Source organism: Mirounga angustirostris, unplaced genomic scaffold (genome assembly GCF_029215605.1).
Source record: "Mirounga angustirostris isolate CCGP_5_RB_7025 unplaced genomic scaffold, mMirAng1.0.hap1 SCAF_3, whole genome shotgun sequence".
Lineage (NCBI taxonomy): Eukaryota > Metazoa > Chordata > Mammalia > Carnivora > Phocidae > Mirounga > Mirounga angustirostris.
In genome coordinates, this window is record NW_026991711.1 from 151,989,042 (window position 1) to 152,001,156 (window position 12,115).

Here is a 12,115-nt window from a genome sequence, read left to right on the forward strand (position 1 = left end):
ATTCTCTATATATCTGGATACATTCTTTTGTTAGATATATAGAATATTCATCCTCACCAGAATACCTTATTTTACTCTTTGGCTTGACATTTCCATCTTTAATGTTGCCTTTTTATGAAAAGAAGTTTTTAATTTTAGTGTAGTCCAATTTATTTTTTCTTCCTTAATGCTTAGCACTTTTATATCCTATTTAATAGTCTCTTTCTATCCTAAGATCTTCAAGATCTTTTTCTGTGTTTACATTCCATTTGGAATTGATTTTTGTGTGTCATGTGAAGTAGAGGATCTGTTTATTGTTGTTGTTGTTCTTTTTTCTAAGTAGTTGCCTTAAATTTTTTTACATCATCCCTTATCATGTATGCTCTTTTTTCCACAAAAAATTTCCATAACTTTTCATTCAAGCATTCCTTTTATTCCCCTTCATCCTCCTTCTTCTTGAAAAATATGTATTATTTTTGTTTCATAGTTGCATTTCTTTTCCTATTTCTGAAATTAATATATTTAGGAAATATTTTCCTCCTCACATAGCTTCTGTTTTCTCCATGTTGATTTTTTTTTTCTGTTTCTTTTGGTTCTTTCATGTAAGGTACTTTCTTCAAATGTCTTACAATTGTGGATGACTGCTCATATTTAGTGGCAGGGCTTGATGACTCCGAACTTCCATGTAGAGTGATTTGGTGGGTTGTTTAGTGGGGGAGGCTTCAGTGTCAGGATCCTCAGAGAAGAACCTTCCAGTTTCCTGCCTGGAGGATGATAACCTTGCCAGCCTCTGGAAACCTTGTGAGGGAAGTTGGATGGGGGTTTGGGGTTAGGGCTAAGGCTTGGAATCAGTATGTATGTGTGCACTTAATGCCCTGTTTTCAGTCTGGTACCCCTACTCTCAGCTCCAGCTGTTTCTGTACGACAGGAGAACCTCAGTTTTATTCTCTCCCGAGGGGAAAAACCTCTAGTTGTCTGGTTAGCTATATGGAGTAGAGAAGGGGATTGAGTGTTTTTCATTGGAGTTCAGACTTTCAGTCAACTCCATTAGCAGCAGCCTCCCCTCCCCACCTCTACACACACACACACACACACACACACACACTTATTTGCACTTCAACCTAATATGGCCAACCGTGAGACTTCTTTGAAGGATCCTGAGTAATAAATTCTGTTACTGGCTTTCCTCACTGTCAACCAAGGTTTCAGTTTTCTAAGATCTATTAAGTTATTTACCAATTGTCTAATTATATTCTGGCTTCCAGAATCTCATTTTATCGCTCCATTTATGGGCTCTTTAATTCTCCTAGCTTGGATTATGACCTTAAAAATGTGTGTGTGTGCGCGCGCGCACGCGTGTGGTCATTTTAGTAGAGCACAGGGATGGAAGTCAGGTGTGCTCAATCTGCCATCTTCACCCAGAAGTGTCATACAACTTTTATACCCTTTAAAAACAACAAATATTTCTTTTAAATTTGAGCTCAGAGGGCGCCTGGGTGGCTCAGTCGTTAAGCGTCTGCCTTCGGCTCAGGTCATGATCCCAGGGTCCTGGGATCGAGTCCCACATCAGGCTCTCTGCTCGGCAGGAAGCCTGCTTCTCCCTCTCCCGCTCCCCCTGCTTGTGTTCCTGCTCTCGCTATCTCTCTCTCTGTCAAATAAATAAATAAAATCTTTAAAAATCAATAAATAAATAAATTTGAGCTCAGAAATGAAATTAATTTAGAAAATAAGTCCAAAGGAGAATTATTGTTCTCTTTAGATGATGAGATGGAATTGGAGCTGCTGATTTGGCTAGGTGAAGGCACTAATGATGAAAGAAACATAAGTATGGAACACTGAGAAAAATCAGCCGGACAGCAAAAGATAGGATTTTGCTTTTCCTTGAAGTTTTGTGGGGAAAACAGATTTTCCTTTCACGCTAAGGAAAACATGACTTGGGAACTAGATAGAGTTGGGGGTTGTACAACATTGTGAATGCACTGAATTCCACTGAATTATTTACTTAAAATGGTTAATTTTATGTTGTGTGAATTTCACCTCAAATAAAAAAATTGCTTAAACCTAAAAATAAGAAATACATGAACATTGTAAAAACTTACAGCTACATTGACACCTGGCTTGGGGATGGGGGTAGAAGATCAACTGACTTATTACACAGGTCTCATTACATTGTGTTTCCACTGTCTGCCTAGCAGCTCTTTTTTAAATGTTTGCAAGCCTGATTCTGGAAGATTTTCAGCAACTTAGTCTTCATTTTGGGAAAAGGGGAGAGCAAGATCTATTCCAAGGGGTAGCAAGTGAAGTTATTCCTCTCTGGTATAGAAGGTGAAAAGAATTACTATGTATTTAATGTATATACCTCCTACATCAGAATATATTGATTGCAGCTTGACAAATCTTGATGTAAGCAAGACCTTTGGACTCTTTAATTATCTGTATAATGGAAGAAAGGGAAATTCTGATGGAATGTGGTAGTTCCTATAAATTTATGCCATTGACATATTGTTTATCTTTCATATGAAACATCCTGTCTTATAAAAAGGTTTAATCACATTTTATTATCCAGAATGTAGCATTTGGCAGAGTGTGCAGCTTAAAGCCATGATATTAGGGTTTGGACTCTCACTCTGACACTTCTGAGTTATTGAAGCTCACCATGCCTCATTTTTCTTTTCTGTAACACAGAAAAGATAATAGGGATATTGTGATAAATATGAATTAACACATTTAAAGATCTTTTAAGTTTGCCTGGCGCAGAATAAGCACTCAATAAATGGTATCTGTTTTTTTTTTTTTTTTCTGACTTTTTCTTAAACTTTAATCCATAAAAGCACACCTAGAGAAATGTATGGAATATATACAACATAAAGGCTCTTTCCTTACCAGGATATCTTTGTCGTGGCTGTAGTGACCAACTCCAATTGCAAATGTGCAGTTGACTCCCTCTTTCTCATCACATCCGTGGTTGTGGTTAAAAGCTTATTTCTGTTTTTCTGTAGAAACTGAACAGTTTTAGCTACCTTTATTTTCTAAAAATTCTACACTTCAAACATGCAGTGGATTTGTTTGAAAAGTAAAACCAAGAAAGTGTAAATACTATTTTCAATTCTCTATATTTGGTTTAGACATAATCCCTATCATTTGTAAATTTTCACCAGGAATCAATGAAAAGATTTGAGAATGAACCTGAGCTATAAACCTGCCATTAGAACATGTAATTAGTCAGTCAGTGGCCATAAAGAGTATTTGATTCTTTGAAAGCTGTTTTCCTTTTTTAGTATTGTATGGCTGCAAGTGATAAACAGGAGAATTCTCTCTCATTCTCTCTCATTACTATTTTTGTTTGAAACTCCTCAGCTTCTTGCAAGATGAAACTCTAGGTTTAAATGTTATTTTCATACTAAGCCACCTTTTAAATTTTACTTTACAGATCAACAATCAAGATTCTGAAGGTCATAAACTTTCTGATGGTGGTGGTAAGCCATGGCGTCAGATGATAAAGTCGCCATCTTAACTGATGATGAAGAGGAACAGAAGAGAAAGTATGTGCTTGCTGATCCCTTTAATGGTATTTCCAGGGAACCGGAACCACCTTCCAATGAAACACCCACCTCCACAGAAACAACAGCTATTCCTGAGGAGGAAATAGACTGGATAGAGAAACATTGTGTCAAAATAAACAATGATCTTCTGATATCCAAGGTCTTCTATTTTTTCTTCTACTCTGCATATGGCTCTCTTTACCCACTCTTGCCTGTGTATTATAAACAGCTGGGAATGTCACCCAGCCAGAGTGGATTGCTAGTAGGTATCCGATACTTCATTGAATTCTGCAGTGCCCCCTTTTGGGGGGTAGTTGCAGATCGCTTTAAAAAAGGCAAAATCGTCCTCCTCTTTTCTCTTTTGTGTTGGGTTTTATTCAACCTGGGCATCGGATTTGTCAAACCTGCTACCTTGAGATGCGTACCAAAGATTCCCCCAACATCTCGTCCCACTAATTCAAGTCACCTGTTAACTGTCCTGCCAACCAACTCTTCCATTACCACATCACCAAGAATGCGTGAGAAAAGGAGCCTGCTCCCTTCCACCTGGCCGGTGTTTGTAGAAACGGGGCCCAATGTCACAGAAACGGTCATCTTTTCGACAGCTCCAAACAAGACCAGTATGCCCACTCTGCAACCGCAGACAGACGAAATTACTGACCATATTACGGACTTTACCTTGAGTCCAAGCACAGCAACCCCTGCCTTCCCGGGAAACGTAACCACAGAGACAACCACCGCTATTGTCAGTACCACCAAATCTTTACCTTCTGATCAAGTCACTCTTGTTTACGATCAACAAGAAGTGGAGGCTATATTCTTGGTGATCTTGGTAGTCGTCATAATAGGAGAATTTTTCAGTGCCTCTTCTGTCACCATTGTGGACACAGTAACACTCCAGTATCTGGGAAAACACAGAGATCGCTATGGATTGCAGCGCATGTGGGGCTCCCTGGGCTGGGGCCTGGCGATGCTGTCTGTGGGCATTGGAATTGACTACACTCACATAGAAGTGCTCATCGATGGAAAGGGGTGTAAACCCCCTGAGTATCGGAATTACCAGATCGTCTTCATCGTCTTCGGAGTTCTCATGACCATGGCTTTGATTGTCGCCACTCAGTTCCGGTTCCGCTACAACCATTTCAAAAACAATGAAAATAAAGGAAAAGAGGTGGAGATCCCTCAAGTGGAGAGGAACAGCTCCACAGAGTCCTCTGAGGAGACACCAACCACCACGAGCCACTCACAGGCGTTCAACTTTTGGGACTTAATCAGACTGCTCTGCAGTGTGCAGTATGGCTCCGTGTTGTTTGTGGCGTGGTTTATGGGTTTTGGATACGGCTTTGTGTTCACCTTTCTCTACTGGCATTTGGAAGACCTGAATGGAACTACAACCCTCTTTGGGGTCTGTTCAGTCCTGAGTCATGTGTCTGAGCTGACAGCTTATTTTTTTAGTCACAAGCTTATTGAATTGATTGGCCACATCAGGTAAGAACATGCTTACTTTTGCTGCCCCCTCAGCAAGTGAGTCTCATCTTTTTATAATTTACAGCTCCTTTTAGCACATATAAGGAAATTGTAATTTGTATTGGGGGTGGGGTTGGAATGGGAATGGGGCTTTCTGTTGCTCTTCCTCCTTAAAATAGGAACAAAAGGAAGGAAGTAATGAACCTACTTGGATTATCTAAAACAAACAAGAAATGCTGCTTCCTGTCTGTATGCTAAGAGGCTCTTGCAGTAAATGTTTTCAGGTACCAGGAGCACAAATTTAGTGACTAGATTATTCTGTGGACTTTAAAGGGTCCACTGGTCCCAGGCATTTGTGAGGGAGGGTTTAAGTGGATAAAGTGGATTAGGTTCTTTCAGCCTTCAGTTTTTCTCAGCCACTTGTTGACACAGATAGAGCTTGAATATATGGTTGATGAGGATGTCCATTAGATTTAATGAGGCTGTAACCCACCATAATCACTGATCCATGATATTACATGGAGGAGATTCTTATATGATTTTTTCCTGATTATTACATCCATCTCTGCATCTTTGTCTGCCATGAAGACATGAGACATTTAAAAATCTTCCTTTTACCTAAATTTCCCATGAAATCTTTTTAGTCAAAAAATATATATAAATGCCTGGTGTTTCTTATATAATGTTTCTCACCATTAATGTTTGTCTGAAGTTGACTGAACAGTACCTTGCTTTTTATAAGGCTTCCTGCTCTGCTGTTGGCTCTAAAATGTAGAGCCAGCTACACTTAAGCCTTCTTACTTCAGAGAAAAGCATGGCATCTCTCTCCCTAAAATTTGAAATTGCTGTAACTGAAAAAAAGCAACCATGTTGTGTTTGTATGTGGTAATTGTTAAGTCTGTCTCTGAGAAATTAAAAAGGAGAAATAGATACTGACAAGATTTAAGAAACAGCGATCTTCTTTCCTTTCCTCTTAACTGAAGATTTTAATTAATTAATAACTTAAATAATTTGATTTAATTTAAAGCTTCAGCCTAGAATCATTCTTTTCTCCAAACAATTGTGAATATTTTTTTCTTGTTTGGTTGGTTTTGCCTTGGGAGGCTGTGTCCTGCCGCTTTTGTTTCTCAAATCTTTGACCCCTTTGTTGTCACTAAACAAAGTCAAGCATTGTGTAGATGGTTCCCAGACCCACAGGGTCCCCAAGGCACATTCAGTGGGACCAGTTTGAAAAGAGTCTTGTAATACTAAGGACTTGGAATGTCCTTTAACTTTGTCCAGGTCATGTTTACATTCTCTGAGCTTTGTGGATTGACCGTGATGCATTTAGACACTTCTCTTAAGCTTGAGTGTATGAGGGGCTTCTCTCCTCAACTAAGCATCTTTTTTTTTTTTTTAATATTTTATTTGTTCGTCAGAGAGGGAGAGAGAGTGCGCACAAGCAGGGGGAGCGGCAGGCAGAGGGAGAACGGGCCTTGGTCCCAGGACCCCGGGATCATGACCTGAACTGAAAGCAGATGCTTAACCGACTGAGCCACCCAGGCGCCCCTCAAATAAACATCCTTAAACACAGTCATTTATTCCCAGAAAGGTACTCAGTTAGGTCTTATAAGTGAGCAGAGTTCCTAGATGTCATGGTTTATCGGTCACTAGCATTAATTGAATATTGACTCTGTACAGAGTATGAGTATGCGTTCTATTTTCAAAGAAATTGTTAGGCTCTTCTCACGTGCTAAGAAGTTCCTTTTCTGTCTTTGCCTTTTGTCTGAGGTGTATGTTTTCATATAAAATCCTAGCAGTTTTACTATTAATTTTGTGAAGTACATGAAGCTTATACTTGTTTTGTTTGTTTTTTTTTCCCCTGAGCATTATTAGTTACTCATTACTTAAAAACCTATAGCTCAGGGGTACCTGGGTGGCTCAGTTGATTAGGCATCTGCCTTAGGCTCAGGTCATGATCTCAGTGTCCTGGGATCAAGGCCCCTCGTTGGGCTGCCAGCTCAGCAAGGGAGGCTGCTTCTTCCTCTCCCTGTACCCCTTCCCCTTGCTCGTGATCTCTCTCTCAAATAAATAAAATCTTAAAAAAAAACAACCACCCTACAGCTCACTCTAATTTTCTGGTTTTATGTACAGAAAACATCTTCCTTTTCTTATTTAACGATGTGATGGAAGAAAAAGGCACTTGTGGTCACACTGCTGTCCCAAGAGTCTACTGGGATTCCATCAATTTGTGGTCATTTATCTCTTTTGGATCTTAATTCTGTCCATTAAACATATTATCTTAACTACTTTTAAAAGATTCTATTAGCTGGATTGTGATTATGCCCACTATTCAAGCAAAACAGATGTTTCTTTTGGTAAGAATTTGGGAGCCCAGTCAGGTGGTGGTGGTTGAGATTTGGGGGTTTGAAAGCATGCTGATGACAGCTCTAAACCTCTCACTAGAAGACTATCATACATTAAATAGCTGACAAAGAGAAATTTTCTTTCCATGATTGATAGTCTTCTGTGTTTTCCGTATAGGATCATAAGGAGGGATCTGTCTGTGGCTCTTATGTATGCATGTATGTTTTGTCAGTATTCTGTGACTGTCTTATTGGGAGTTTGTTTTCAGGAGTTAGTACTGCCATAAAAATTGTGAATATCTTAATGTGGTCAGAAGTGGGTTTGCCACAACTTTTCTATGTGGATTCATAATGAAGAAAAATTCATACCAGAAAACAGTTTTTTAAAACAGCATGTCCAATTTTGAAGTACTTATTATTTTAATAGTTAGACAGTTGGGGCCCAGTTTTTCAGGGAAATAAGCTATCAGTCTAAACACACATACACACACACACACACACACACAGTAAATGATTTCTGGTTTTGATCTTGGATTTTGTCCTTCTCTGGAAAGTAGCTTTCTCAGGCAAGTAGGATAATTCTTTTTTTTTTTTTAATTTTTTTTTTTTTTTTTAAGATTTTATTTATTTATTTGAGACAGAGAGAATGAGAGACAGAGAGCATGAGAGGGGGGAGGGTCAGAGGGAGAAGCAGACTCCCTGCCGAGCAGGGAGCCCGATGCGGGACTCGATCCTGGGACTCCAGGATCATGACCTGAGCCGAAGGCAGTCGCTTAACCAACTGAGCCACCCAGGCGCCTGGCAAGTAGGATAATTCTTAATATTTCCACTCAGAAAGGTAAATTTCTTTTGATGTGGAATCACAAGACTTTAGAATTTATAGCAAATATATAGGCTAATTTATATAGAGATGATAACTAGACTTCTTTAACTAGAAATGTAATGTATCTTAAGGGTATATTTATCCTGCTGAATGTTTTAACAGCTACGAGTAGGGTTGTGATCAAAATGCATTACAATTAATAATTTGTAAATTTGTAAATCATTACTGTCCAATATTAGGCCATCACCTATGTTATTTGATTGAAATTTATTTATTTTAAGGGACACAAAAATCTACTCAATCAACTTGACTTTGCCCTAAAATTCTTTTTTTTTTAGATTTTATTATGTTATGTTAATCACCACACATTACATCATTAGTTTTTGATGTAGTGTTCCATGATTCATTGTTTGCGTCTAACACCCAGGGCTCCATTCAGTACATGGTGCCCTCTTTAATACCCATCACCATCTTGAACTCAAGGCCAGTTTTGCTATGCAAATGTTATCTGGAAGGGGTAATAGATGAACCATTTTTAGCCATTAATTTCTACTTAATAGTAGCGAAATATCCCAGTGAGCTAGCTATCAGCTTGGGAAAGAAGGAAATATGTGACCCAAATAGCAAGAGGAGGAAAACCGGTTTTCCTGGTGTGGGAAGACCAAGAACCCAGGACAAGACACTGGGCTACCCGCTGAGGACACGCGGGAGGTGGGACGTGACATTTTGCCACTGGAGGAACGGCCATCAGCATTATAAGAAGGAAGAAACTCTGCTGTTGGGATGTTCAGGGAAGGCTTCACAGAGAAGGGGGAATTTGAGCCTGCCACTGAAGGAAGGATTTGGAGAAATCTTGTTCCTTTACCTACGTTTTGCTTCTTCTCCTCTCCCTTGTTCTTACCATGGCTTCGTGCCGTATCAGCTGATCCTAGATCTGCCGGCTCTCAGATCCTGTACGCACCGGGCCCGGCAGGGTGCTGATTTCTGCAGGCAGCTTTCCCCGAGACCTGGTCTCCGGGCTGCTGCCTGGCCCGGGCCCTGCAGTACTTCTCAGCCGGCGGACTCAGCAGCACCGCTGGTAGGACTCCTGGTGCTCAGGCTGCGCTCAGACCTACCGCTGAGGACTCTCCAGGGGTGACCGAGGCATTCACCTTTTTGAAAGTTCCCCAGCTGATTCCACTGTGCGACCAAGGTTGATAACCAGCAAGCTGGTGAGAGGCACAAGGGGAGGACCTGAGGGACGGAGGAAGGGAAAAAATTCAGGGCATTTCCTTCTCTCTCTCTCTCTCTCTCTTTTTTTTTAAGCTCAGGCAGTGTCTTCTGTGAGTTTTGGCGACCTTCCCTCTAATCTTTCCCGGCCTCGGGCATTTTCCTCAGAGGCAGATCCGGGCTCAGCCACTGAGGCTCTCTGTGTGCAGCCCGCTCCTCTCCAGTCTCCACCCGCTCCCCAGCCTCTCAGGCTGTCTCCTCGGCTCTGGAGACCTCGCGCCTGCCAGGCAGCATCCGAGAGCCGCCGTACCTTCTGTGGCCCACCGCTGTGGTGGCCCTGAGCCCTGCCGACAGGCCCGTTCCCCACAGCCTCCCCCCCACCCCCGGGCCTGCAGAGGCTGCCTCAGTTCTCTCACCAGACTGGACTCCTCAGCTCGTCCCGCAGCTCGTGATGAACATGCAAAAAGAACGTGGACCTGAAGCAGTTTTTTTCTCTTCTCGCTTCTTAAAGGAGTCGTCTTTTTTCTTTTTTTTCAGGGGAGGAGGGGGGGCAGAGGGAGAGAGAGAATCCTAAACAGGCTTCACACCCAGCGTGGAGCTGGACGTGGGGCTCGATCATACAACCCCGAGATCATGACCTGAGCTGAAATCAAGGGCCAGATGCTTAACTGACTGAGCCACCCAGGCGCCGCAAGGAGTCTTACTTCTTTTTTTAAAAAACGACTTTTATCATAATAAAATTTTTGAAGACTTAATTTTCACAGTAAATTTGAAATTATGTAATACATTCTCTAAAGAAGCAAACGTTACTCTTATTTAAAGGTCAATCTGTCCCTCTCCCTCTGCTCCTCCCGCACCCCCATGCACTAGTGCTCTCTCTCTCTAAAAATCAATCAATAGAGATCAAATCCCTGCATGTTCAGTTTAGCTGAACAATTATTTAGGCTTAGAGAATGCCAGGTTCATGGGATGCAGGGACTAGCGCTAAGAGGACTGGCAGTTTGAATGCCAGGTGGGTGCTGGGATCAGGAACATGAACTTCACCCTGGAGGCATTAGGGAACCTTTGCAAGGCTCAGAGCAGGGGAGGACCATAGATTTGCACTTACTTGCAATGCAGTGGGTAACTTTGAAGTAGGGAACCCACTGAGAAGGTTCTTAAAATAGTCCAAGGGAGAGGTGATACAGGAAGAGGTAATACAGGGAGAAGTGATACAGGCCTGAGCTATAGCAGCACCAACAGAAATGGAGGGAAGGGATGGATTTGGGAGGTAAAATTGACAGAATGGTTTGGATGTGGGAAATGAGGTAGAGATCCCCATGTTTCCAGTTTGGGTGTGGTGGTTCCACTAAAACCAATAGGAAATTCAGGAAGGGGAGATACAGATTTGGGGGAGTGTGATCTGAATTCAGTATTGGGTTTATTTAGTTTGAAATTGGAATATCTAGATGTGAATGCGTAACAGATAGTTGACTACTACAAGCTTGAAGCTTAAACTGTATTCCCAAGGGATACCAATCTGGGACAGTTCAAACTGTGAACACGGATAAGATCAACAAGGAAATTTTGTGGTCAAAGAAGAGAAATGGGCCAAGGAAAATCAATTATGGTTGTCTCCAAGACTGTATTCCAAATTTCTGATCTTATTGAAATGTTGGTCTATGCTTTATTGCTTAAAGTAGGTATTCTCATGCTCAAGAATGTTTTGTGTTGGGGGAAGTGTGTGGTATGGTATTTACTGTAACCTTTTTCCACATCTTACTTGAGGAGGAAATGACTTCCTGAGCTCCCCTCCAATGTCATCACCTGAGCCAGACACCCTCTATGAGTGTTTATAAAGTGGACCTAAGACATAAACAGGGGAAAGAGAAAAATAAAGGGAGAAGGAATGTAAGGAGCAGAAAGGGAAAGAAAGAAAAGTAGAGAAAGGAAATGCTGCTTTCTCAAGGGGAAGGTTTCTTCCTGCCCTTATTCATGAAAGGCAGTGCTCCATAGCGGTTATGAGCATGGGCTTGGAGTCACATTGCCTGGTTCAGAGCCTGGCTTTGCCATTTGGAACTGTGTGGCCTTGGACAAGTTATATAAGTTTTTGCATCTCTGTTTTGTCATGTGCAAATAGGAATACTATTAGTACCTACCTCTTAGTTTGGGGGGGTTTAAATGAAGACAAATGAGCTTAAACATGGCAGCTGCTTAGCACAGTGAATGGCGTATGTTAGGAGTTCAGTTGATTTTTAAAAATTATTACTACTTTGTAAATCTTCGGATATATTATGTCACTACAAGGGCCACTGAAGATGATAAAAACAGAGGAGCTTAATACAGTATCATAAATGTACATATCATTAAGGTTGCAAAGTGTAAATGTTTGTGATTTTCAAAACTAACATTCTTCTCAAAAACATCTTGGTCAAATTGAGTTTTTCTTCCCCTACTTTATGATGACTAGATTATTTATAGACTCCTTAGTGCCATTTTTTTAGAGCTGTAAATAGCTGGCATACAGAATGGTTATAATTGTTGCTGTCATTATTTATATGTGATAGATTTCTATTTTTTCTATTCCTTTCCCACTTTACCTTCAAAGACATTGATATCCATTTTTATAGGAAAAGCCTTTTAGAGCTATTTCAAGCAAGTATAGATTCTCATTATTTAAAAAACTGTAAGCTGTAGATTCTCAAAAGTTAGAAGAATTTATGATCAAGAGTTGAAAGGGAGTAATCTGGGAGTAATTCTTTACAAAGTTG

At 40.8% G+C, this 12,115-nt stretch overlaps 1 protein-coding gene across 2 annotated transcripts in view; it reads left to right on the top strand.

The window, feature by feature from the left end:
• MFSD6 (major facilitator superfamily domain containing 6) overlaps nt 1-12,115 on the top strand; it is a 69,066-nt gene that overhangs the window by 19,989 nt on the left and 36,962 nt on the right. For both annotated transcript variants that reach the window (XM_045868332.3, XM_064586830.1), the window contains exon 2: nt 3,410-5,009. In XM_045868332.3, coding sequence (XP_045724288.2) covers nt 3,463-5,009 — 1,547 coding nt within the window. In that variant the 5' untranslated portion in view covers nt 3,410-3,462. The remainder of the gene's footprint in view (nt 1-3,409; nt 5,010-12,115) is intronic.